Source organism: Pteronotus mesoamericanus, unplaced genomic scaffold, assembly GCF_021234165.1.
Source record: "Pteronotus mesoamericanus isolate MK-2021 breed Mesoamerican mustached bat unplaced genomic scaffold, CSHL_Meso_final contig_55, whole genome shotgun sequence".
Taxonomy (NCBI): domain Eukaryota; kingdom Metazoa; phylum Chordata; class Mammalia; order Chiroptera; family Mormoopidae; genus Pteronotus; species Pteronotus mesoamericanus.
The window spans coordinates 9,353,210-9,381,161 of record NW_026555198.1 but is presented as its reverse complement, the minus strand read 5'-3'; the positions used below and the strand labels follow the sequence as shown (position 1 = coordinate 9,381,161).

The window sequence follows — 27,952 nt, the reverse complement described above, 5'->3', positions numbered from 1 at the left end:
TCTTGTCCCGTCACTGTTACTTCAGTCACTACCCTGCAGATGATCCATTATTACCTAGACCCCTATCCACATTTTGTCCTACACATAGCAAAATTAGACCCAATTCTCCCCATCTTCACAAGCCCTTCTCTTCTCTCCTCTGTACCTCATGGTCTACCATTAACAAACGTTCCAGTAGCTTCACATTCTTCTCTCAATATTGCTTTCATTTCTGTTTTATAAGTGGATTATGGCTATGCCTTGAGGAAACCCCTTCTCTTGCCGTCACCTTAAGTAAACAATGGTGTTCCCCACATACCCCAGGGAGCAGAGGCAGAAGAGGTGGCTAGTTTGCTCCTCATTGTCACTTCTAAACCATTTCTGCTCTTTTCTCCTTCAGAATCCAGATTTCATTTGTAGTTCATGCTATTAAACAATATCATGTGCTACCCCTCCTATGTCTTCCCCTTTGTTCATTAGACACTTTAACTTCTCAGTTACTTTCTGCAACCATGTTGGCAACTTTGACATCTATCATCCATGTGGATATTAACCCAACATTTTTGGCTTTGCAAACCTTTCATGCCCTCATATCCAATGATATTTTTCTCTCATCTCACTGAAGGCACTATCTTTAATGCTCATGCTCTAGGCTTTGAGATTCCCCAAATTGAACCAGCTCTTAATTCTTGATCTTAAGACATACACCTTGAGCTACAGGAGATTAGTCTTCCTGCCAAACTGCTTCTCTCACACGCACCTGCACACACAGACACACCCACCTCCAACAGTTCTTAACTCTGAACTCCAGATTTATGAACCCCACTGCATCTCACAATTAACCACCCTTGCTATCTCTCATCTCCGCATCCCAAACCAATTTACAGTTCATCGTCCATCATTATTATCACTGACTTTCACAAACTGTCATCTCCCTGTCTACTTTCCACCATGGCAATTCCTTGGCAAACGTACTACCCTTCCTAAATCTGCCTATCTACCTTCTTTGTTCCTGTATGCAAATAATGAATGTTGCTATAGAAATTTACAAAACTGAGCTGCCTGATCTCACCTTAAATTTTTGACCACACATCTCAAATCAGTAATCCTTTCATGTTATTTGCCAATTTCCATCATTCAAAATGAATAATCAATACCTTATCCTCTCAGTTTCTCAAAGCCCCACCCTCACTCCTGATATTTTATCACCTTACCTTATCCTTCACTGAAAAAAAAAGAATTAAGAGAGAATGTCCTTATATCTACCTCAGCAAATCCACCATATTACCCTCATTTGTAACTATACCATGAGTATTTCCTTCTCTTCTGTACAATGTATAAACATTATCTGTTCTCATGTAAGGCTAACTCTTCCACCTTTACTATAAGTTCCATCTACTAGTGCTCTGAATACCTGTCTTGCTGTCTCAATACTTCTTGTACAATTATCCCCTTGATCTTTTATATCATCAATTTCATTTAATAATTTACATCAGCATACAGACGTGACTAGAATCTATCTTCTTAAAAATTTACTTTTGGTATCAAATCCTTCTTTAGCTATAGTCTCATACGTCTTCTGTCCTTAGCACCAACCTTCTCAAAAGAAAATGTCTATCCATGCCCACTTCCTCCCATCATATTATTTCCTTAATATACATCATTCAGGTTCATATTAAATCTTTCCCACTCTTTTAATCTTTTTTATAAGTTAACAATGACCTCCATATTATCAATTTCAATAATCATCTGTCCCCATCTATGAAGAGTATTTAATAAAACTGATCATTTTTTCCTCCTTGAAATTATTATCTGCCTATTGCTTTTGTAATGTTTCTTTCACCTGTTTTTTTCCACCTGTTTTTAATTTTTTGGTTATATACCTAGAAGTGGAACTGCTGGGCAGTATAGGAAGTCTATGTTTAAATTGTTAAGGAACAGCCAAATGATTTTCTAGAGATAGCACCATTTTATGTTCCCTCCAGAAGTGTATGAGGGTTTCAATTTATCCAAATCCTTGTTCTTTTGTTATTTCTTTGGTTATAGCCTTCCAAATGAGTATGCAGTGGTATCTCACTGTGGTTTTGATTTGCATTTCCCTAATTACTAATGATATGGAGCATATTTTGTCTTTTTTTTTTTTTTGCTATTTGTATATCTTAATTGGTGAAATATATACTCAAGTCTTTTACCAAAATTTTTAATTGGGTCATTAGTATGTTTGTTGTTGAGTTGTAAGAGTTGTTTCTATATTCTGGATATCAGACTTTTATCAAATATATGATTTCCAAATATTTTCTCTCTTTCCTTGGGGTGCCTATTCACTTTTTTATGGTATTTTTTGTAGAAGAAATAATTTTTAAAAATTGTTATATACTCCAATTTACTCTTTGTTGCTTGTGCTTTTGCTGTTGAATCTAAGAACCCATTGCTTAACCAAGTCATATATGTTTCTGATCTCCAAAACGGATCCAAAATACTCAAAGCAGTTAATTGAAAAGATACATTTGTGATGACTTACTATGTGCCTAACACCACTTTAAATATGGGGATAGCGATGAACAGGATAGTGGTGACAAAGATTGCTAGCTGTTTCCAACATTCAAGTTTTCCTCTTCTGGACACACTACATTTCTCTTTCTGTACTGCAGTTGTATATAGCCATATGAATTTTTTCCAATGAAATGGGAGCCGCAGTAATGCATGCCCAAGTTGAGCCTGGCCTAGAAATGTTCCCATGTGCCCTCCACCATGGTCTTTTCTTTTCTGTAATTAGAGTAGAGGTAGCCACAGGAATCCCAGCAAAGCTGGCAAAAAGTGCTACATTTCACCTACATAAATAGGGTTGTGATGAAGATTAAATAGGGACATGAATATTAATGTAATTTCTACATAGAATTAGTGATCAATAAATGTTAATTTCTATTATTATTGTTATTATTACAGTCTTTGAGTGCTATGGTAATCACCTGGAATAGGAAAAATGTAAGTAACTCCACATAATTCACCAGGTAGTGTAATTAGGTCTGCTCTCTTGTAGACAGAGTGTCAGATTGCTGATGCTAGTTGTCTTTTCTCTTTCTACACAGTTTCTCTGCTGATGAACAAAGATAATCTTAAACCACTTTAGATAATATTTAAAGGGCCATAATTTGATGAATGTTTATCTACTGAAAAGCAGCTTAAGCTAAAACAATACAAGAAGGTTCGTTGTTAGGGTTATGAGAATTCTAAACTGGGCTGAAACCTCTGGCATTTACACAACACTATTCCATAAGAGAACCGCACCACGTCCTCTTCCCTGCCTTGCCTGTCTGATGAGAAAGCCCAGGCACACTTTACACTTTTCTGTGGGGCCAGCAGGCAGTTCAAACCATGCAAACCCTAACCTGTATGGAATGCTCATTCCAGGCTCATCCTCTTATTACCGTCAAAGGCGCGTCTCCTTCCTCTGCTCCCTCAAGCCATTCTTCTTCATTTTTAATTACAGTTGACATTCAATATTATTTTATATTAGTTTATGGTGTGTCTCAAACCATTCTTGAACCTGCTGGAGAGCCTTCCCTGCTCTCCTGAGAAAGCCTCCGTATGTGAGTAGTAAACTTTTCATACTCTCTTGTATGAATATTTCATATTCACATGTCTTGACATCCAAACCAGATTTGGGGTGAAGGGTCCATCCTGTCTGTGGAGTGATCACAACAATCGGCCCTGTGAGCAGGACATCAAGGTTCTGTCCACCACCAACGGGGCTCTTGCTTGTCTTGCTTTTGCCTCCTAACTAGCTCTGCTGTGTACTCGTAGGCATGTGTTCTGAGCTACTGCCTGCTGGCCTGCTTGCACTTTCAACTGCTCTTCTTTGTGCTGCATTTATGAGTCTTATGAAGCATCTGCTAAAGATTTGACTCACATAAGTCAGTTTAGCAAATTGACATATGGTGACAGGAGGCCTCCCTAAAGTAGTGCTCAATCATGTGTCTCAGCCTGGACCCCTTTGTGAGTCTCAGATGGAAGCATGCTTCCCAATTCCAAAACAGGATGTGACTGACACTATGACTGAGGGAATGACTCTTATTTTGTGAACATTTGTTGTGTCTTAACCAGTTGTTGGCTCCCTTCCGATACAGAGGTTGGTTAGAGAGTCTGTTCAATATACAGGTCCATTGGGTAGTCAGTCGTGGAGGAAAGGCCAATACTGTATGGGATGCAGAAGTCACACTCCTGAAAGCTGAAGACTCACTAGGACCTTACAAATGCTTCTGCTGCTGCCACCAATGCCTCTCTCTCTCTCTCTCTCTCTCTCTCTCTCTCACACACACACACACACACGTGCGCGCGCAGGATCTTGATCCTCAGGGTTCTAGAGAAAAAGTTTCCATAGCGTCCCTGTGACAAAGCCGAGGGATTAGTTCAGCCACTACCATGGGGAGGTCCATACCCCTAATGGTACTGACTTGGTCTCAGGTTCTGGAGAAAGAGCTTATAAATATGAGGAGGGTAGAGAAGAAAACCATTGAAGTGTATCCAGTAAGCACACACACACATGCACACCCCCCCCAATACAACCTGGAAAGTTGTCTAGAAGAGCCAAGTGTTGGTGGGAAGTGTGATAGTTCATTTCTTGACTGAAACTTAAATATTGGTATTTAGCTCTGTGGGATTTTAGGTAAGACATCCAAAATACGAGGTAGGAGTATATAAAGAACTCTCCTTATATCATACGACTCAATACCAGGAAGACAAACAATCCAATTAAAAAATGGGCAAAGGACCTGAATAGATATTTCTCCAAGGAGGACATACAGGTGGCCCACAGACATATGAAAAGATGCTCAACATCACTAATCATCAGAGAGATGCAAATTAAAACCACATTGATATGTCAACTCATACCTGACAGAATGGCCATCATTAATAAATCGACAAACAAGTCCTGGCAAAGATGCGGAGGAAAGGGAAACCCTAGTGCACTGCTGGTGGGAATGCAGACTGGTGCAGCTGCTGTGGAAAACAGTACATAATGTCCTTAAAAAAACTAAAAATGGAACTTCCCTTTGATCCAGCGATTCCACTGCTGGGAATATACCCTATGAATCTTGAGTCACCAATTCAAAAGAACTTAGGCAGCATCCCTATAATCATAGTGGTGCTATTTACAATTGCCAAGTGCTGGAAACAGCCTAAGTGCCCATCAGTAAATGAGTGTATCATAAAACTGTGGTAATATTTACACAATGGGATACTACAGAGCAGAAAGCAAAAGGGAACTCCTACCTTTTGAGATAGCATAGAGGGAACTGGAGAATACTATGCTAAATGAAATAAGCCAGGAGGTGAAAGAAAGATACCATATGGTTTCCCCTATAAGTGGAATCTAATGAACAAAATAAACTAATGAACAAAATAGAACCACAGGTGTGGGAACATGGAGCAGACTGAAAGGAACCAAAGGGGTAGGGATAGGGGGATGATGGTGGAAGGGAGGGGAAGGGACTAGACAAAGAACAGGTATGAATGACCCATGGACTAAGCAGGGGGCGGGATGGGTAGAGGAGGGCAAAGGAGGAAAATTGAGAAAACTGTAATAGAATAACAATAAAAAATGACTTACATACAAAACAAAATACTAGGTAGGTATTGTGCTGCATTATTCACAATAACCAATATCAATAATGCAAGTATCCATCAATAGATGGATAGATAAAGAACATGTTATACACACATGCACACACTGCATTGTATCATTTATATATGGAATATTTTTTTAAAAAGTAAAACTCATTGAAAGAGAGAGTAGAAAATTGTTAGCCAGGGGCTGCAGGGTGGAGGAAATAGGAAGAGCTTGGTAAAAGGGTACAAACTTTCAACTATAACATCAATAACATCTGAGAATTTAATGTTAAAAAACAACAAAAAAAAAGCAACCTCTCAAGGTTCTCAAAGACAAGAAGTCTAAAAACTGTCAGAGCCAAGAGGAGCCTAATGAGGTGTGGCATGATGACTAAATGTCATATGTATCCTGGATGGGATCCTGGGAGAGAAAAAGCACATTAAGCAAAAACTAAGGAAATGTGAATAAAGTACAGACTTTAATTAATAACTGTCTCACTGTTGGTTTACAAGTGTAACAAAGGTACCATACTAATGCAAGATGGTAATAATAAGGGAAATTGGGTGTGGGGCATACGGGTATTACCTTCATAATTTTTCTGTAAATCTAAAACTGTTCTAAAATAAAACATGCACTAAAAGCTCATGAAATACTAGATGATGACGAGAGCTGGGAGACAACAGAATGACCCAATGATGGAGACGGCTGAGGGGAACGGCTTAGAGGAAACACCCTCCCCCTGCCCTGTGCACCACAAGCACCCACCTAGAGGAGGTGACGGAGAGTGAGAGGTCACTTTGGGAAAGCTCTTAGGGGGTGTTGTGGAAGCTCCACCTTTGTCTAACCAGAGCAGCCAGGCTCCTCTACACCCTCTCCTCCCCCTCTCTGTTTGTGAAGCTTTGTGATGTCAAGCCACACCATGGTTACCACTGGTGGAAGGAATTTATTGATGATCATCACAGCTGAGGATGTAGCTCCTCATTGTCCTGGACGGTATATATACAGGTCAGGAGCCCTGAGTAGGGCACTGTGGCTACCAGATGGCCAATGAAACTGAGGGAACGATGGAGCCTGTTCCAGAGGAAGAGACACCCACACCAACCACAGGAGTGAAGAGGAAGCGCGTTCCCCAGCTTTCAGACAAAGAAAGGGAGAAGGTCAGACTCCCCTACTCATAGGCCTCCTCTTCTTCCCCACTGATCCCCCACGGAAGACTTCTCCCCTACCCTTGCCTGGTACAAGCCCTTCCTCAAATCACTCTTATTCTCTTACAATCCCCTTCTTACATATTTCCTATCCTTTTCCCCCAAATGAATGTCTTTCTGGGTTTATCTCGTTTCCCTGCTAGGCTCTGAAGTTAACAGAGAAGGTGACTCCAATCCTTTGACAGATTGAAGAAAAGCATAAGGGAGGGAAAAAGCTGAAGATAATCATCTTGTGCTACAGGCAGGGTAAAAAAGTCAGCGAAAATCAGCCAAACACAGATGAAGAAAACCAGGAGGAGGCTCCCTCTACAAGTGATGCCCTGTATGAACCAGAAACCAAAGACCCTTCAGTAAGTGTTGCCTCTCCAGAAGAAATGCCAGAGTAATGGTCCTTTATGTAGAGATCAAAACTTGAAGGGTCTCCTGTCCTGACCAAATGAAGTAATGTGGTGTTAATGATTAAAATATTAGCATGTGTGAAAAGGAAATGTGTTTATATCTCTGTGTGTTCTCTGATGACTGGGAGGGAGCAAAGGAAGGGGCAGGCATGGGAGAAGGGAGGGAGTTGGAATCCCACAAGTTTGGGGACTAGACCAGCCAGTCCATAGTTAGCCAGACACTGAGAATAAGGACTAGGTGAACACTGAAGGTGAATTCTTTCATTAACATTTCATCATACTGGCAATGATGGAGAGAGCTCAGTGTTTTGTTTGTGTTTGGCGCAGGGGGCAGGAATGGGGAGCAGCAGAGTGATGTGTGGGGAATAGCAGTGTGTGATAATGAATCCAATTCCATTTTAGATGTTAGACTATTGACAGCTTTCAGCCTCACTCCTTTCTCTTCCACTCTGGGCCACATTTGGACAAGCTGATTAAAAAAAAACAAACCAAAAACCCAAACCCAGGGAGTTAACTGAGCATAAAATAGAAACAGATATCCCTGAGCTTCATCATTGGAACTACTGTGTTGCCTACATTCCTCATAGCCAAAGCACTCATTGACCTAAAATATCTCCTAGTGCATATGGACAATCTGACCCAATAAGTAATAAAATTAAATATTTTGCACTTACAATAAGCTTGAAAAAATATTACCTTGTGGACCTTCCTCCTTAATTATAAAATAAATAATGCCTTCTACCCTAGTTTTAAGAAGGGTCCGATCTATATGAAAACAGGGAATTCAAAGATTGAAATCCATTATATAAGGCCTACTTAGAGAAGGTATATTTGCCCCCCCTCTGCTTCTGAATTGAACAGCTAATTTTGACTTGCTCTTAAACCTGAAAAGCATGAATAGGGCCCCAATGTGGATTTTCATACCCTTAAAGCCATGGTCCCACCCATTAGGGATCCATATCTAATAGTATTGAAATTACTGATTCCACCCAATAGCAAACTGGTAAACACTCTGCAGTCACAGCAAAGGATCTGACTGACTGAACAAGTTCTCCCCCAGTGCCTGTTTCAACAGCCTCGAGCTACACTTAACCTTCCCTTTCAAAGAGACACACCACACTTTCCTTAGGTACTCAGTGGGATACCTCTCCACTCCTGTCAGGTCACATGATCTGTGCAGACAATGTCTAACCACATCTAGCTCTTTCCAGGTGCACAGGTGTGACATTACACTGACGGCATCTCCTTTGAGGGGATTCACGACACACTTATTCTGGACACTGAAACAGGAGTTCACAAGAAGGGGATGATCCATTACCCCACATGTAGTACCAGGCCCCACCACCTTGGTTAGGTTTTTGAACATCATTAGTTAGGCTGAGGGTTGCTCTAATCCTGAGTGTGTCAGGAAACAGCTTTTTTCCTTCTTAGTACCACATTATTGAAAGAAACATACAATCTTAGATATTTTTGCATTATGGAGGTGACATTCCTCATACACAAATTTTATTTAATTTTATTTATGTTACTTTGAAGATAGGCCCACCTTGAATGGGACTCCTTAGAACATTAGGCTCTAAAATCTGTCTAAATGACCATAACAGTCACTCCTGTTAGGGCTTTCTAGAAATTCCTTCCCTGTAGAGGCTTTAGCAACCATCTCCCAAAGCTCTTGGAGCCCCTGGACCATCCACAATAGTCATTAGTTGTCAATGGTCTTCTTATACAAGGGACTACCCTCCCCGGTCCAATGATACATGCTATTAGTGTGGCAGCTTGTGGCCACATACTGTACTTTGCTAAAAATAGAGGCTTTCTCAGGTCCTGAACCTGTGACCCCTATAACCGGCTCCCCATTATGCTTTCATCATAAGGCAGCATTCTGCAAGCTCAGCACATCTAGTTAGGTGTCCTTGCTATAGGACGAAACCAGAACTGGGTCCTGAGCCTTCGCTATTTACAGGAGAAGGTAACTCCCCTTCCAGTCTCTTGCCATGTGCCACAGTGCTGGAAGAGGTCGTCTTTCTCAGAAGCCCTGGCTACCTGGGGAGCCTCTTAGGATCAGCTGAGTGAATACCAAAAGGAGTCCATTCACTGAAGCAATGATTTCAACATTCTCACACTTACAGGAACTTGCTTGAGAATTGCTGCTTTCTATCCCTTAACCAGGATGTTCCTGCTAAAGGACAGGACCAAGAGTCAACTCAACTGGCTGAACTTCAATCATCTTAGCACTGGACGTCTTGGCCAACAATTGGTCTCTTGTGTACATTTTTATTGCTCTTTGGAAAACTGTATCAGTATCAAGTACTCAAGCATATTTCTTCACCCCAAAATTTATTCATTTGTTTGTTCGTTCGTTCATTCATTCATTCATTCATCCATTCATTCAATTTCCTCAACACATATTGAGCCAATTCTCTGAATCAGGTCTTGTGTAGCCGTTATGGACAATACAGAGCTTATGGTTCTAGTAGTGACCATAGCAGCCTACTCCACAAGGATGACAGTGTATTAAGTGACCAGCACCTTGACAGAGACACAAGTTATGCATCCAGGTATTCAAGAAAAAGACAGAGATTATTTCCAACTTGCATAATCCAATAGCACTTGCATTTTGAAATGTAGTTTGAAGAACTGGGAGCAACTGGACATGGAAAGATGGAGATTGAAAGCAGGTGAGGTAGGGCCTTCCAAGTGGAAGAAACAGCATGGATGCAAGGCCATGTAAATCAAAGACCCAGCAATTTGATTAATGACAATGTTTATACAAGATCTATATTTTAAGTCACAACAAATGCTAAAAACATATTCTCATCTAGAGAATAAGTCACACAAGTCCAGGAAGCACAGAGGGTCCCAATCAAGATGAACCCAAAGAAGCCCACTCTAAGACACATCATCATTGAAATGGCAAAATTCAAAGACAAAAAGAAAATCTTAAAGGCAGCAAGGGATAAACAGGAAGTAGCATACAAGGGCGCTCTGACAAGGCTAGCAGCTGATTTCTCAAGAGAAACAGTACAAGCCAGAAGAGAATGGCAAGAATATTCCAAATAATGAGAAGCAAAGGCCTGCAACCAAGACTACTCTACCAAGCAAGGCTCTCATTTAAAATGGAAGGCAAAATAAGTCATTTCCCAGACAAAAGAAGGCCAAGAGAATACACCTCCATCAAACTAGCATCGCAAGACATGCTAAAGGGACTGCTTTAAGAAGAGGAAGGAAAAGAGTGAGAGAGAGAGAGGAACACAGGTACAAAGGGAAAAAATGGCAATGAATAAGTACCTATCAATGATAACCTTAAATGTAAATGGATTAAATGCACCAATCAACAGACAGAGTAGCTGAATAGATAAGAAAACGTGACCTACATATATGCTGTCTCCAAGAGACCCACCTCAGAAATAAGACCTACACGGACTGAAAGTGAAGGGGTTGGAAAAAAAATATTACAAGCAAACAGACAGGAAAAAAAAGCCAGGATAGCAATAGGTATATCAGACAAAATAGACTTCAAAACAAAGACCATAAAAAGAGACACAGAAGGACACTTCATAAAGCTCAAGGGGAGAATCCATAAAGAAGACATAAACAGTGTAAACATGTGTGCACCCAACACAGGAGCACCCAAATATATAAGGAAAATCTTGGAGGACTTCAAGAAAGATATAGAAAGCAACACACTTATATCATACACAAAAACAAACTCAAGATGGACAAAAGACTTAAATACAAATCGTGACACCATAGAAGTCCTAGAGGAGAACATAGGCAGGAAAATTTCAGATAATTCATGTAGCAATATTTTCACTGACTTGTCCCCTAGAGCAAAGGGTATAATAGAAAGAATAAACAAATGGGACTACATTAAACTAAAGAGCTTCTGCTCAGCCAAAGAAAATATCAGCAAAATGAAAAAGGAACCAATTGTATGGGAAAATATATTTGCTAGTGATATCTCGGACAAGGGTTTGATCTCCAAAATATATAAAGAACTCACATGACTCTACTCCAGGAAGACAAACAATCCAATTAAAAAATGGGCAAAGGGCCTGAATAGACACTTCTCCAAGGAGGACATACTCAGGGCTCAGAGACCTATGAAAAGATGCTCATCATCACTAGCCATCAGGGAGATGCAAATTAAAACCACAATGAGATACCATGTCACACCTGTCAGAATGGCCATCATAAACAAATCAACAAACAAGTGTTGTCAAGGACATTGAAAAAAGGGAACCCTAGTGCACTGTTGGTGGGAATGCAGACTAGCGCAGTCACTGTGGAAAACAGTAGGAATTTCCTCAAAAAACCAAAAATGGAACTGTCTTTTGATCCAGCGATTCCACTGCTAGGAATATATCCTAACCACCTGAAACATCAATTCAAAAGAACCCATGCATCCCAATATTCATAGCAGCATAATATACAATAGCCAAGTGCTGGAAACAGCCTAAGTGCCCATCAGTAAATGAGTGGATCAAAAAACTGTGATACATTTACACAATTTATGCAGCAGAAAGAAAGAAGGATCTCCTACCCTTCGCGACAACATGGATGGAACTGGAGAGCATTACGCTAAGTGAAATAAGCCAGGGGGTGAAAGACAAATACCATATGATCTCACCTGTAAGTGGAATCTATTCAACAAAACAACGAAGCAAGCACAATGGAACCAGAAACATGGAAATAACAAACAAAGTGACCGTGACCAGAGCGGAGGGGGTGGGGGATAATAGGAGAAAGGAGGGTCAAGTCAAGGAACTTACATAAAGGACCCATCTCATGGACAAAACCAAAGGGGAAGGAGGGGGGAGGGGCAGGGGAAAGTGGTGGGGGGAAGGCAGAGACAAATGTATTTGAAAAAATAAAAAAAAATTCACTTCAAAGAAAGAAAGAAAGAAAGAAAGGACCCATAGACAAGGACAATGGAGCATGGAGGGGCGAGTGTTGAATGTTGGGGGGTGGGCAGGGCAGGGGAGAGTAATGGCGGGGAATGGGGATAACTGAAATTGAACAACAATAAAAAATACTAAAAATATTAAAAATGTGGAAAAATTTTTTTTTAAATTAAAAAAACCCCGATTACAGCTCAGCAGCAGAAACTGATTTCAGCAATGTGATTTCAAGGTGGGGCTAAGTTACAGGCTGTTCCCTAAAACAGAGTTCCTAATATTATCCTCTCCATGGTTTTCTACCATTAGGGCAAATCTGTGGCAGCCCAGTTAGTAATCTATGTGTTCCTGCTCACACAGCTTACAAGCTTATAAAATATCCCAAGTGGGGCAGGGCGTAGTGGTAGGGGGAAAATGGAGACAATGTACTTTAACAACAATAAAAATAAATAAAAAATTTAAAAATCATATTTTTTAGATAGTTTGAGAGTTACAGAAGAGTTTCAAGAACAGTGCAGAGAGTCTCCATATACCCTCCTACTGGTTTCCCCTTATGTTAACCATGTTACATAAGTATAGGGTATTTATCAAAACTAAAAAATTCACCTTGGCACAACACTATTAGCCAAAGTACAGAACTTACTTGGATTTCACCAGTGTTTCCACTGATGGCTTTTTTCTGTTCCATTATCCAATTCAGGATCCCAATGCTTTTTGTTGTCATGTCTCCTTAGTCTCTTTCAATCTGTGACAGTTTCTCAGTCTTTCCTTGTTTAAGAAGTGTCACCTTGACACCTTTGAAGTGCGTTTATCAGTTATTTTGGAAAATGTCTCTCAATTAGGTTTTGCCAGATGTTTTCTCATGATTAGATTGAGGCTATGCAGTATTGGGAAGGATGTCAGAGATTCTGTGCACTTTTCAGTGCAATGGGGGTACATGACGTTAATGGGGATCAGGAGTACATGATGTTAATACGCCTTATTACCGGTGACATGAATCCTGTCACTTGGTTAAATCATTAACACAGGTCATACTGAAGGCCCCCCAAAATTATAATTTTCCCTTAAAATAAGAACCCTAATGGAAAGAAAGGCTCATATAGACATACCTGAAGCTTGGTGATGATTTCCTGTTTTGTTATCTCCACCAGCTGATTATCCTCTACTGCAAAGGCTGGGAATGAAATAACTGAAAGTAGACTAGCATCAACTTCTTTGGATGTTGAAGCCCGAGGGAGTATTGAATTAAGAATAGACTAAGAGAAAGAAAATCAAATGTGGCACATTAGTCAATAACTCGGGATTGTAAAACTAACAGATGTAGTTTCAAAAGATTTGTGTAGAAAATGATCATTCAGAAGAAAATCTAAACAGTATTCAACAGGGATAGCTTTTAAAACTAGCTATTTCTGTAAGTTATCCCTTGTTTCAGTCCTGCTCTCAATGTTTTCCAATCCTGATTTTTAAGCAGATGCTAATGGATACAGAATACTCTTAACATCATTATCCCACCCACAATCCTGTTATTCCACTAGCAACAATTGAGCATAAAGATAAGAGAAAATGTAGCTGCTGAGAAGTAGGAAATGGAAGGCTCAGCCCATATATCCTTTATATTTATCTTTTCCATAAGAAATCTTATGTTTTTACAATGAGAAGATGAATTCATATTCACTATAAAATTATGCATGTCTACTCAGGGTTTGGAGAAGAAAAATCATTTTGCCAATGAGAAGAACCTTAATCTTTCAATACACAGAATAATCTGAAACAAAACTGAAGATATGCAGTTACCATTTAAACAATCTAAATTCCAAACATTTAAAACTGGGACAAAGGATGTTTAAGAGCCATTATCAAGAACACTCAAAATCCATCATCCCTTGCTCTCCTGCTATTCCTAGAAAAGGAGATACTCAGGAGCAGGGTCCATAAACTTGATATGACAACACTGAAGAATTCCATATACTATAATGGAATCCCTTCATAACTCTGGGTGAGAGAGCAGGACTATGACTTATGTTACTACTAATTCTATATCAGGGTTATCCCAGTATAGGATGTTTGATAAGTCATTTTTGGCACATGGTAATAAATAAAATTATGTGTCCTCAATCAGGTCTCTTTATTTTAAAGTTCATACTAAGTCTGAATCTGGGTTAGAATAAAATTTTCTATAATGTGGTCCATTATTGTCTTACCTGGCAGTGTTGCACTTCATCAGCAAGGACATGAATAACTGATTGGGGCCCACCTTTCACACCAAACAGATTCAGTTCATCTAACGCTTCCAGGGCTGCCTGTGAGGAGCAAGGAAGGGACGGTCAATGTCAGCATTAGAAAGATATATATTTCTACTACCTGTACTTCAGTATCATACCAATGTACATAATGTCATTTTAAATATGCTCAGCAGAACATAAAATACAATTAACATTCTTTATTCCAAGAAGCCTTTGAATTGTTCTTTTCCTCTCATATTGTCCCAGAGATGATTAAGATGGAGGTTATAGCCATCCTCAACAGATTCAATGCAGAAAGAACATACCTCAACATAATAAAGGCCCTATATGACATACACACAGCTAACATTATACTCAACACTGAGAACTGAAAGCTCCTCCTCTAAGATCAGGAACAAAAATAGGGTGCCCACTCTTACCACTCTTACTCAACATAGTGTTAGAAGCCCTAGGCAGTGCAATCAGGCCAAGACAAGGAAATAAACGGAATCCAAATCAGAATGAAAGTAAACTTGTCATTATTTCAGATGATACTATCTTATATACAGAAAACCCTAAAGGCTTAGCCAAAAACCTAATCAACAAATACAGTGAAGTTGAAGGACATAAAATCAGCATACAGAAATCAGTGCTGTGTCTGTATACTACCAACAAACCATCTGAAAAAGAAATTTAAAAAACTATACCATTCACAATAGCATCAAAATCAATAAAATACTTAAGAATAAATTTAGCCAAGGAGTTGAGAGATCCTAAAATTTATATTAAACCACAAAGTACCTCAACTATCCAAAGCAATTATGGGAAAGAATAACAAAGTTGAAAGCCTAACACTTCACAATTTTAAGTTATACTATAAAAGTATAGTAATTAACATAGTATGGTATAGGCATTAAAATAGACACATAGACCAACGGAACAAAATACAGAACTCAGAAATGGACCCTTGCATTTACAGTCAATTAATATTTGACAAGGAAGTGAAGAAAACTCAGTGGGGAAAGGACAGTGTCTTCAACTAATCAACAAATGATGTTGGGAAAAATGGATAACCACATGCAAAGCAATGAAATTTGATACGTATCTTATACTACTCACAAAAAATTAACTTAAAAGTATTAAACATAAGATCTGATACCTTAAAACTCCTAGAAGATAACACAGGGAAGAAATTCCTTTACATTAGTTTTTGCAATTTTTTTTTAGATGACACCAAAAACACAAGCAACTAAGGCAAAAATCAACAATTGGGACTACATCAAACTAAAAAGCTTCTGTATAGCAAAAGAACAATAAATAAACTGACAACCTATGGAATGGCAGAAAATATTGCCAACCACATATCTGATAAGAGGTTAATATCCAAGATATATAAAAAGTCAAGAAAAACAACAACAAAAAAACAATTCAATTAAAAATGGGTGGGGGAATTCCAAGATGGCTGCAAAGTAACTGACAGCTCAGTCTGCTTGCTCCCAGATCCAGGCTGGACCTGCAGCTAAACTTCAGAGCATTCAACTTGAAAAACCAGTAGAAGTGTAGCTGATCTAAAATTTTAGAAACAGGAGTACAGAGGAAGAAGAGACAAGTACGAGGGTGAGGCACCCTCATGCAGGTATGGTGACAGGGGAATCAGAGGGATACATTAGCAGAGGAGCTCCCTCCCCGTGGGATGGTGGGATCTCAGCTTCATGTAAGGACCCCACTACAGGACAACAAGAGACATAAAGGGGAGCCCATGCAGCATTGGGAGGTGAGGAGCAGTGGGGATTCTATCCAGGTGGGAGACTCAGAGAGCACCATCCCAGAGAAGGAGCGAGCCCACTGTTACAACACTAGCTTCGGAAGTTTTCCCTGATCTGTGACTGCTGAAGGGGTCACACAGCAGTTCAAGGTTGCAGAAAGGATGTTCTTGGTACACAGAGCAGTGAATTTGAAGGGCCCTCTGTCCTCTGGAAGGACTTTGGGCAGAGAGCAAGTCAGAGTCTGGATGGCGAGGCTTAAGGAAGAGGACCACTCTAACCCACATCAGGCGGCGACCCTCCTCCCATGTACAGTGTCTTTCTGTGTGCTGCAAGGCAAAGGGGAACTGTGCTAAAACTTTGGCTACACCCTGCTTGGTTAGATGGTGCAGAAGAGTCGGACATTTGGCTGGTTCAAAGCCCAGGTGAAATTGGGAGTTTTGGCCCTGCCCTGCTGTTGCCACTGAGTACACAGAGATTTGAGTACCAAGCAGGACTGATTTTTTTGTGTGATCCTCAAGTGGGCTTCTGCCCAGGAGTCAGATGGGCATGTTCTGAGCTCTGCAGCTGCAATATGGGGAATCAGATCCAAGCTCCCCAACGAGTTCAGCCTGCGCAGCCATGGGAAGAAGAGGAAGTACCCACCTACCCTTCCTACAGAGTGTGAGCACCACCATCAAGGCTGTTTGAAACACCCCTTCCAGGTTTTGGTTACTTCCCCTGAGGGCATTTCTGTGAAAGAAGGGACAGCAGCTCAGAGAGGGGACAAAGGATGAGATTGGAGGCAGATCCAACCTCTGGGCTCTGGAGGCCCAACCTGATGGTCTACTAGAAGCTCCACCCTGGCAGGCTTGCCAAAGGCCAGGTGGGGACAGCATATGACATTGGCTTGCAACAGAGAACTTGCGAGTCCTAAGACCAGTACAGCAAGTGGCCAGCTTCAGACGGCACCAGAATGGGATCCAACGGGCTTCACCTGGCTTCACTGGGCTTCACTAACAGCGTATGGAGAGGGTCATCACAGCAAGCACAATGATCTGGTGAGGCAAACCACACTTTTTTTCTTTTTTAATCTTTATTTTCTCCTTTCTATTTCAATTTTTCTTGTCTTCCCTTTTTTCTTTCATATCTCTCATTCTCTTTTTCCTATTCTTATTCTATTTTTATATCCTTTTTGGCAGTTTTCCTTATTTTTATTTAATCTATATTTTTCTCTATATATTTATTATTTGTTATTATTTTTCTTTCTTTTATCTTCCTTTTTTCCTTTCATATCTTTCAAATTTTTTTCCTTCTCTAATTCTTTGTTATTTGTCTTTTATTATTCTTTTTTCTTTTTTACTTAATTTGTTATTTTTTTTGTTATAGTATTAGTGACTTCTTTCATTCCTGATTCTTTTTGTTGTTATCTTTGTTGTTAGTGTTGGTTTGTTTATTTGTTTTCAGTTTTGTTTTGCTTTGCATTGTTTTTTTTTTTCAGTCAGCACATGTACAACAATTTGCACGATGTGGTTGGGGTTGAACCTCAACCAGCCTAAGGATGGAGCACACCCATGAAAGGGACAACAGCAATCAAGAAACAAGTACAACAGGAGAGGGCCACATAACCTACATAAGGGTCATTCCTAGAGACCCAGCTCAGGTGATCAAGGAGACTGCACCACTGTGTCCCACAGGGCACCTACTACAGAAGACCACCCCACAAAGTCTGAAAGTCATAGCAGTTCGACTTAATACATAGAAACAAACACAAAGAGACAACCAAAATGGGAAAACACAGAAACAGGTCCCAAATGAAAAACAGGAGGAATCTCCAGAAAAAGAGCTAAATGAAATGTAGGCGAACATTTTATTAGAAACAGAGTTCAAAGTAATGGTTATAGAATGCTCAACAGCACGAAAAAGGACAGAGAAACTATAAAAAAAATAATCAGTTGGAAATGAAGAATAACATATCTGAAATAAATAACACACTGGAGGGACTATTCAGTAGGATGGATGAAGCAAAGGAGTGAATCAGCAGATTAAAAGACAAGGTAGGAAAAAATCACTCAAACAGAACAGCAAAAGAAAAAAGAATTAAAAAGCAGGAGGATAGTTTCAGGAATATTTGGGACAACATGAAATGTAATACCACTACATCACAGGGGTACCAAAAGAAGAAGAAAGAGAGTAAGGGATAGAGAATCTGTTTGAAGAAATAATGACAGAAAACTTTCCTAACCTGGTGAATAAAAAAGTCACACAAGTTCTGGAAGCACAGAGAGTCCCAAACAAGATGAACTCAAGGAGACCCACACCAAGACATGTCATAGTTACAATGACAATAGTTAAAGACAAAAAGAGAATCTAAAAGTCACAAAGAGAGAGGCAGTAGTTATCTACAAGGGAGTTCCCATAAGGCTGTCAGCTGATTTCTCAACAGAAACACTATAGGCCAGAAGGAAATGGCAAGATGTATTCAAAGTAATGAAAAGCAAGGATCTGAAACCAAGATTTCTCCACCCAGCAATACTATCATTTAAAACTGAAAGTGAAATAAAGAGCTTCTCAGACAAAATTTTAAAAAAAGCTAAAGGAGTTCATTACTACCAAACTAGCATTGCAAAAAATGTTAAAGGGACTGCTGTAAGAAGAAGAAATGGAGAGAGGAAGAAACATAGGCATAAATAATAAAATGACAATAAATAAGTGCCTATCAATAAAAATCTTAAATGTAAATGGATTAAATGCTCCAATCAAAAGACACAGAGTAACTAAATGGGTAAGAAAAGATGTATACATGAGACTCACCTCAGAACAAAAGATTCACACAGGCTAAAAGTGAAGGGATGGAAAAAAATATTCCATGCAAAACGAAACAAACAAAAAAAATGGGTGACAATAATTATATCTGACAAAATCATCTTCAGAACAAAGGCCACAACGAGAGACAAAGAAGGTCACTACATAATACCAAAGGAATCAATCCAACAAGAAGATATAATCCTGGTAAACATATATGTACCTACTATAGAACCACCTAAATATATATTTTAAAAAACTCTTAGTGAACATTAAGGGAGATACTGACAACAATACAATCATAGTAGGAGACTTTAACACCCCACTGACATCAACGGATAGATCTTCCAGACAGAAAATCAAGGAAACAGTGACCTTAAATGAAACATTAGATCAGATAGATTTAATTGATATTCACAGAACATTTCATCCCAAAGCGACAGAATATACATTTTTCTCAAGTGCACACGAATCATTCTCAAAAAGAGACCACATGTTAGGACACAAAATAATTGAGAAAAAATTCAAGAGGATTGAAATCATATCAAGCATCCTCTTGGATCACAATGGCATAAAACTGGAAATCAACTACAATAAGAAACTCAAAACATTTAAACACATGGGGGCTAAACAGCATGTTATTAAACACTGAATGGGTTACCAAATATATCAAGAAGAAATAAAAAATTACCTGGAAAAGAATGAAAATAAAGACTCAGAAATCCAAAATTTATAGGACACAGTAAAAGTGGTCCTGGGAGGGAAGTTCATAGCATTATAGGCCTACCTCAAAAAGCATGAAACATCTCAAATAAACACTCTAACCCTACACCTAAAATAATTTGAAGAAGAACAAGAAAAGCTAAGTAGAAAAAAGAAAATAATAAAGATGAGAGTGTAAATAAATGACATAGAGGAAAAAAACAATACAAAAGAGCAATGAAACCAAGAGCTAGTTCCTTGAAAATATAAACAAGATTGATGAATCTTTAGACAGCCTCATCAAAAAACAAAGAGGACCAAAATAAATAAAATCAGAAATGAAAGAGGCAAAGTAGCAATGGATGTCACATACATACAAAGGATTGTAAAAGAAAAATACTATTAACAACTATATGCCAACAAATTGGACAAATTCGGCAAAATGGACCAATTCCTAGAAATATATAACTTTCAAAAACTCAATCAGGAAGAATCAGAAAACTTGAATAGACTGATTACAACTAATGAAATTAAAGCAGTAATCAAAAAACTCCCAGAAAACAGCATTCCTGAACTGGATGGCTTCACAAGGAAATTATACCAAACATTCAATTAGGAACTAACACCTATCCTCCTTAAACTACTCCAAAAAATTCTAGAGGAGGGAAGACTTCCAAGCTCTTTTTACAAAGCCAGCATTATTCTAATTCCAAAACCATATAAAGACACTACAAAGAAAAAAATTATAGGCCAATATCCTTGGTGAACATACATTCTAAGAACCTCCACAAAATATTAGCCAATTGGATCCAGCAATACATTTAAAAGATCATACACCATGACCAAGTGGGATTTATTCCAGGGATGCAAGGTTAGTACATTATTAGCAAATCAATAAATGTGATACATGATCACATCAAAACATGCAGAAAAATAAAATCCAGCAACCATCTATGATAAAAACTCTCAGCAAAGTAGAAATAGAGAGATCATACCTCAACATAATAAAAGCCAGATATGAAAAACCTACAGCCAATATCATACTCCACAGACAAAAACTAAAACTGTGTTCCTTAAGATCAGGAACAAGACAGGAATATTTGCTTTCACCACACTTATTCAACATAGTACTGGAAGTTCTTGCCACAGAAATCAGAAAAGAAGATGAAATAAATGGCATCCACATTGGAAAGAAGGAAGTAAAATTGTCATTATTTGCAGATGACATGATATTGTACATAGAAAACCCTAAAGAATCCACTAAAAAACTACAAGATTTAATAAATGAAATTGGCAAAGTAGCAGGACACAAAATTAATATTCAGAAATTGATGGCATTTCTATTCACTCATAATAAACTATCAGAAAGAGAAACTAAGAAAACAATTCCCTTTACCATTGCAACAAAAAAGCAATACCTAGGAACAAACTTAACCAAGGAGGTAAAGACCTGTACTCAAAAAAGTATAGGACATTGAAGAAAAAAAAATAGCAGAAGACACACACAAGTGGAAGCATATACCATGTTCACGGATTGGAAGCATTAATATCATTAAAATTTCCATACTACCTGAACAATCTATAGATTCAAAGAAATGCCTATTAAAATACTAATAGCATATTTTACAGAGCTAGAAGAAATATTCCAAAAATTTATATGGAACCAAAAAAAAGGCCCCAAATAGCCTCAGCAATCTTGAGAAAAAAAAGGACAAAGTCGAAAGGATCACAATACCTGATATCAAACTATACTACAAAGCCATTGTAACCAAAACAGCCTGGTACTGGCATAAGAATAGGCATATAGATCAACAGAACAGAACAGAGAGCTGGAAATCAACCCACTCCTTTATTGTTATTTAATATTTGACAAAGGAGGCAAGATAGAGTAAATATAGTCTCTCCAATAAATGGTGTTGGGAAAATTGGACTGGTATATGCAGAAAACTGAAGACAGACCAACAACTTACACCATACACAAGAATAAACTCAAAATAGATTAAAGACTTAAATGTTAGACTTGAATCCATACAAATCCTAGAAGAAAACACAGGCAGTGAAATCTCAGACATCTCACATACCAATATTTAGCTGATGTATCTCCTAGGGCAAGAGAACAAAGGAAAAATAAACAAATGGGACTACATCAGACTAAAAAGCTTCTGCACAACAAAAGAAACCATCAACAAAATAAAAAGGGTATCTACTGTATGGGAGGACCTATTTGTCTATGATACATTGGATAAGTGGGTTAATTTATGAATTATATAAAGAATTTACACAACTCAATCCCAGGAAGACAAAAAACCCAATCAAAAAATGGCAAAAAACCTGAATAGACACCTCTCAAAAGAGGACATACAGATGGCCAATATACATATGGAAAAATTGCTCAACATCACTAATCATCAGAGAGATGCAAATTAAAACCACAATAAGAAATCATCACCTCACACCTGCCAGAATGGCTACCAACGATAAGTCAACAAACAGTAAGTATTGGAGAGGATGGGGAGAAAAGATAATCCTTATATACTGCTGGTGAAAATGTAAATTGGTATAGCCAGTATAGAACATTATGGAGGTTCCTCTTAAAAATTAAGAATAGAACTACCATATGACTCTGCAATCCCTCTTCTGGGTATCTACCTGAAAAATATGAAAACATTTATTTGTAAAGATATACATATCCTTATGTCCATTGCAGCATCTTATTCAATAGCCAAGACATAGAAACAACCAAAGTGTCTTTGATGGATGATTGGAAAAGGAAAACGTGGTACACATATATAATCAAATAGTATTCAGCCATAAAAAATGAAATATTGCCATTTATGACAACATCGGTTTATCTGGAGAGTATCATGCTAAAATAAGGCAGAAGGAAGAGGACAAGAACCATATGGCTTCATTCATAGGTTGGATGTTAAAAAATAAGCAACAAACAAAGAAGAAAGCAAACTCATAGATACAGACAACAAAATGTTTACAGAAGGGAAGAGGGATCGAGGAAGACCAAGCGGATAAAGGGGGTTAATTACATGGTGAAGGATGGAGACTAGACTTTGGGAGGTGAGCACACCATTGCATATACAGATGTCTTATTATAAAGTTGTGAACCTGAAACTTGTATAATGTTATTAACTAATGTTATTCCAATAAATTTAATAAAAACAAGATAAAAGAACTTTAAAAGAGGAATGTTATAGCATTATCAAATCAAGCATCAGGCTTTAAAAATAAAATCTGCTTAATTTCTTGCTTTTCCGATTACAAAAATATAAGATCTAGAATAAAGGTGGCAAAAATTACCCATAATAATCACTGTTAACATTTCAACATTTTTCCGGTTAGTTTTTTAATGTATATTTGTCTACAGTTGAGATAACTTTTGGCATAAAATTTGGTTAGGATACTAGACCATAAGTATTTCTCCATGTTCTAAAACTGCTTATTTCAACACAATATTCTCTCATATGGCTGTGATAAAGTTTACTTAACCATATACCAATTATTCAAAATTCTGGTTGCCTTTAATTGTGTGTTATTAGAAACAGAGCTTTGATAAGCATCTCTTGCTAAAATTATAAATTCCTCAAGGTCAGGTACTGTGTTTTCACCAATGTGTTGCACACAGCATGGCATATAGTAGACTCTTACATGTTGTTAAGCTAACAGAATAATTTTTCATTTTCATTTTGATTTATTTTTCTAAGAATTAATTCCCTGAGATAGAATCACTATGTCAAGGGTATGAACAATTTTTAAGACATAATGCTAAATTGTTTTTCTTGCAAGTTGTACCAATACACGGTGGGGCAAAAGTAGGCTTACAGTTGTTTGTATGGAAAATAATGCAATAATAAATAAATAATACAGGAATAAACTCTGTTTCATGTACTTAAAACTATAAATCTACTTTTGCCCCATGCTGTATAACTATCACCAGCAGTGCATAATAGCGCTTTCTTTAATGCAATGTATTATCTTACAAATTTTTCCTAATTTGGTAGAAAAAATGGTGTCTGTTGCATTAATTTACTAACATTATTTCAAGTATTTATTAGTTATTTGTAGTTCTTCCATTAAGAGACAGAATTGACTTAGTCTTTAGGATAGTGGGAAGTTCTCGGAAGCTTCCCTGGAGAAATGATGCCTAAACTGAGACCTAAAGGGTAATCAGAACTTGGCTTGATACAAAGTACTTACTACTTACAAGGGGAAAAGTAACAAATTTACAGTGGAGAAATGCAGCAGACACCACGTTAATTAAGTCATTAAAATTAACATCAACAGTAATGGGACAAATCTTTATCGTATTTCCTGATCATATACTGAGGGCACAGGATCATCTCTGTGGTATTCTTACTAAAAATGCATAAATTTAATCAAATCATGAGGGAATAGCACACAAATTCAAACTGAGGGGCTGTACTCTTAAAAAATGTCAATGTCATAAAAAGTAAACAGGTCTGGAGATTAAAGAAGCCTAAGCAGCAGAAAGAAAAAAAGAACTACTAAAGTTCGTGACAGCATGGATGGAACTGGAGAGCATTATGCTGAGCGAAATAAGCCAGGGGGCGAAAGACAAATACCATATGATCTCACCTATAAGCGGAACCTAACCAACAAAACAAAGATGCAAGGAAAATAAGACCAGCAACACTGAAAGGAAAAGAAACCAACGGAGACAAGAGGGAAGGAGGTGGGGGGGGGCGGGGGAAAAGGAAGGGAAGGGGAAAGTCAAAGAACATATAGCAAGGACTCATGGACAAAACCACAGGGGAAGAGCTGAGGGAGGAAAAGAGTGAGGGGGCAAGGGAAAGAGGTGGGGGGAAGGCAGAGACAAATGTAGTTGAAAAAATAAATTAATTAATTTAAAATTAAAAAAAGAAGCCTAAGAGACATTAAAACTAAATGTAACATGTTATCTTGGATTGGACCGTAGATTTCAGGGTTTTGTTTTTTTTGTTTTTTTGCCATAAATGACATTATTGGAACAACTAAAGAACTTTTAATAGGGTCTGTGGATTCTGTGGTAGTATAATGCCAGTGTTCATTTCCTGATTTTGATGATTGTACCATGGTTATGGAAGAGTCTTCGAGGTAATTCACGCTTAAGTATTTAGAAGAAATGGAACAACACATCTGCAATTTATCCTCAACTAGTTCTGAAAAAAATAACATGTGTGTATATATATGTAAATAGAAAGATAAAACAAATGTTAACAAGTGGAGAACTTGGATGAAGAATTTATAGGAATTCTTTGCACAATGCTTGTAACTTTTTTCTAAATCTAAAATAATTTCAAAATAGAAAGTAGAAAAAAGTTTCACTGGTTAAAATTGTTTTAAGTCAAATTATTCCAAAGTATCCAGTTAGTGAGGATTTGAGGAAAATGAACATATAGCACATAATGGCATAGATGCATCATATATGGATGGGGAAAGTATAAACAGGTGGAAATTATTTTGGAGGGCAATTTTAACATGTATATCCCGTAACCCAGTGGTTGTACTTTTAAGATTATATGCTACAAAAGTATCTGTGCAACTTCACTAGGATATACATATGAGGATTCTCACTAAAGCATTATTTGGAATAGTAAAAAATTGAGGCTATTCCATCAATAGGGGCATTATTAAATACTGTCAGCAACTGAGAAGAATGAGCTAGATTATTGGTACAAAATTACACAGAAGGATGTTGACTATGTTGTTCAGTGAAATATAAGATTGTTGAGTTTAAAAAATCAGGTTATGCACTGATGGCCAGTGTGGCTTGGTTGGTGTCCCATAAACCAAAAGGTCATGGGTTCAATTCCCAGTCATGGTATGTCCCTGGGTTGCAGGTTTGGTCCCTGGTCTGGGAATGTATGAGAGGCAACTGATTGATGTTTCTCTCTCACATCGATGTTTCTCTCTCTCTTCCTCCCTTCCCTTGTCTAAAAAAATCAACAAGCACATCCTCAGTTGAGGATTTAAAAAAAATCAGGTTACATAGAAATATAGTAAGATTTTTTAAAATAAGCTCAATTATCTGTACCACTTTGGTAATAAAAATACATTAAACGAAAAAGTTTACCCAGGGGATAAATATTTGTAGGTACAAAGTTCCATATATACTTACTAATTCAACCACATTAATTATACAGTTGAAATTTCCTGTGATGTTACTTTTGGTTTATTTCATCTGTCATGGCTGGCAATGTTTTTTGTTAAATTATCCCCTTATAACTGCTTCTATTTTGACTTGTATTTAAAATATATTTTGTTTTGTATTAATTGAAACTACATACCAGGTGAGGCTTTCTCATTTTAGGCTGTGCCTTTTGTTTGTTTGTTTGTTTTAATAAAATTTTTTAAAGATTTTATTCATTTATCTTTAGAGAAAGGGGCAGGGAGGGAGAAAGAGAGGGAGAGAAACATCAATGTGTGGTTGCCTCTCGCGCACCCCCTACTGGGGACCTGGCCCACAACCCAGGCATATGCCCTGACTAGGAATCAAACTGGCGACCTTTTGGTTCACAGGCCAGCCCTCAGCCCACTAAGCCACACCAGCCAGGGCTAGGCTGTGCCTTTTAAAATTCTATATTGACCTTCTTTGTCCTCTTTGTTCCATATAATACATTTTTTTCTTTGAATTCTATTCCATTTGATGTTTACATACACAGTCACCATGTTCTTTTCTGTTTATGTTGGCCAGACTTTGCCGATCTTTCTATTCTTAATATTTCTGTATCAAATTGTTATATTAGAGTTCTTATAGGTAATATAGATTGAACTTACTTTTTCCTTTTTTTAAATCAATCTGTGTTTTTGCCTTTTGTTAGGAGAAACAAATTAAGTCATGCATATTTATCATTATGATATATTTTGATCCGATTCTTGTTATTCTATTCTATGCTTTCTTGCTTTTTCCAAACATAGGAGCTGTAATTGAGGCAGTAGCAGTGGGAAAGAAAAGATAAAGCCAAGTGGAAAGGTAATGATGATGATAATGACATGGGGGTTGCAGGAGAGTATGGGTGGTGGAGGATTGAGAAATGGTTTCCTGATATCAAGCTTTGTCAAATGGTATGCGGAAGGACCAAAGATCTCCTTTTGTTTTGTAATAGTACAGATGATGAGTTTAGTTTAAGATATGTTCTGAGTTTCTTGTGGGATATGTAAGTAGAGATATGCTACAAAACCAGTCTGGATATATAAATCAGGAGCTTATGAAAGAAGTTTTCACCTATATGTTCATAGTTCTATGGGAAAATCTGAATTTTGCCTGTGGTTTAAAAGAATAATTAGTTTGACAATGGTCTATATTCACATTAAGCCTTTATCTATGGCAGAGACGTACCAGACTTCCTTCCCTCATACCTGGGACAAACAAAGCAAGAAAAATTACCTTTGCCATTCCAACTGAACTGGCATTCAATTCTGAGATCCCTTGGTTGGTCTTGTCTCCACGTTCCCATATACCAAAGTCCTGGCATAAAATAACCAACATTCCATTAGAAAAATCATCACTACTAAATGCTTACTAGATGCACTACCATTAAATAAAAGGCATACGTAATAGCTAACTTGCCATGCTTATGTGTACCCACAATACTTATTAAGGATATGCCAATGAGTTGGGTTGCCCTCATAGATATTTCCCCAATAATTTTAAATTCTAGGAGGCACTCCAAGAAGTTGTAGGACTCTTGGACAGTTTAACTGTAGTTAAAGACTGATTAGGCCTTCTAAATTTCCCCGGCCAGTTTCAAATTCAAACATGTTGTTTCCTTCTGAGGCCCTTTCACTCACATGCTGCCTGCTCTGCTTCCTTACTTTAATATATTTATTCCCCAGCATTTTGTTTTAGAGTTAGAATTACTTCTCCATAGGAAATTATTTAGATAATGTTTCATCAAAAATTTTGCTTGTAATCCTTGGCCCAATATCAGTGCTTACTGCTCTCCCTTCTTCCCCCCACACTTTCCAGCCAAATAAAATTCCAAATTAGCAAATAGATACTACTCTCTTTCTGTCCTCCCCAACTTTAATCAGCAGACCTCTCACTGCCAGAGAATACCAGCATCAAATACTAAACTTTGACGTTGTGGAGTAGAGCTACCTCCTGTTTTTATTACAGGTTAAGCACTCCAGTGTCAATCAACTAGATTAGAGTGGATTATAGCAGGGAAATATGCCCAGCTCCCTACACATTAAAATTCTTTTATTACTTTTCTAGCCAGAAAATATTCAGGAAATTGGCTGAAAGTTACTCAAAGAACAGGCAGTAATTAAGTAAAAAAAAAATTAAACTTTTAAAAATAGGATTCATAAAACTTGTTTCCAACCTGGAATATCTGAGTCTTAGATTAATATGAAAATTACATGAATTGGTTACA

The 27,952-nt window shown here is 37.9% G+C and overlaps 1 protein-coding gene across 2 annotated transcripts in view; it reads right to left on the bottom strand.

Moving 5' to 3' along the window:
- The window catches only part of PHKA1 (phosphorylase kinase regulatory subunit alpha 1), a 136,862-nt gene that overhangs the window by 89,250 nt on the left and 19,660 nt on the right, over window positions 1-27,952 (bottom strand). For both annotated transcript variants that reach the window (XM_054579583.1, XM_054579584.1), the window contains 3 exons: window positions 26,962-27,042; window positions 14,293-14,391; window positions 13,201-13,347 (listed from right to left, as the gene is read on the bottom strand). In XM_054579583.1, the coding sequence (XP_054435558.1) occupies window positions 13,201-13,347; window positions 14,293-14,391; window positions 26,962-27,042 (327 nt within the window). The remainder of the gene's footprint in view (window positions 1-13,200; window positions 13,348-14,292; window positions 14,392-26,961; window positions 27,043-27,952) is intronic.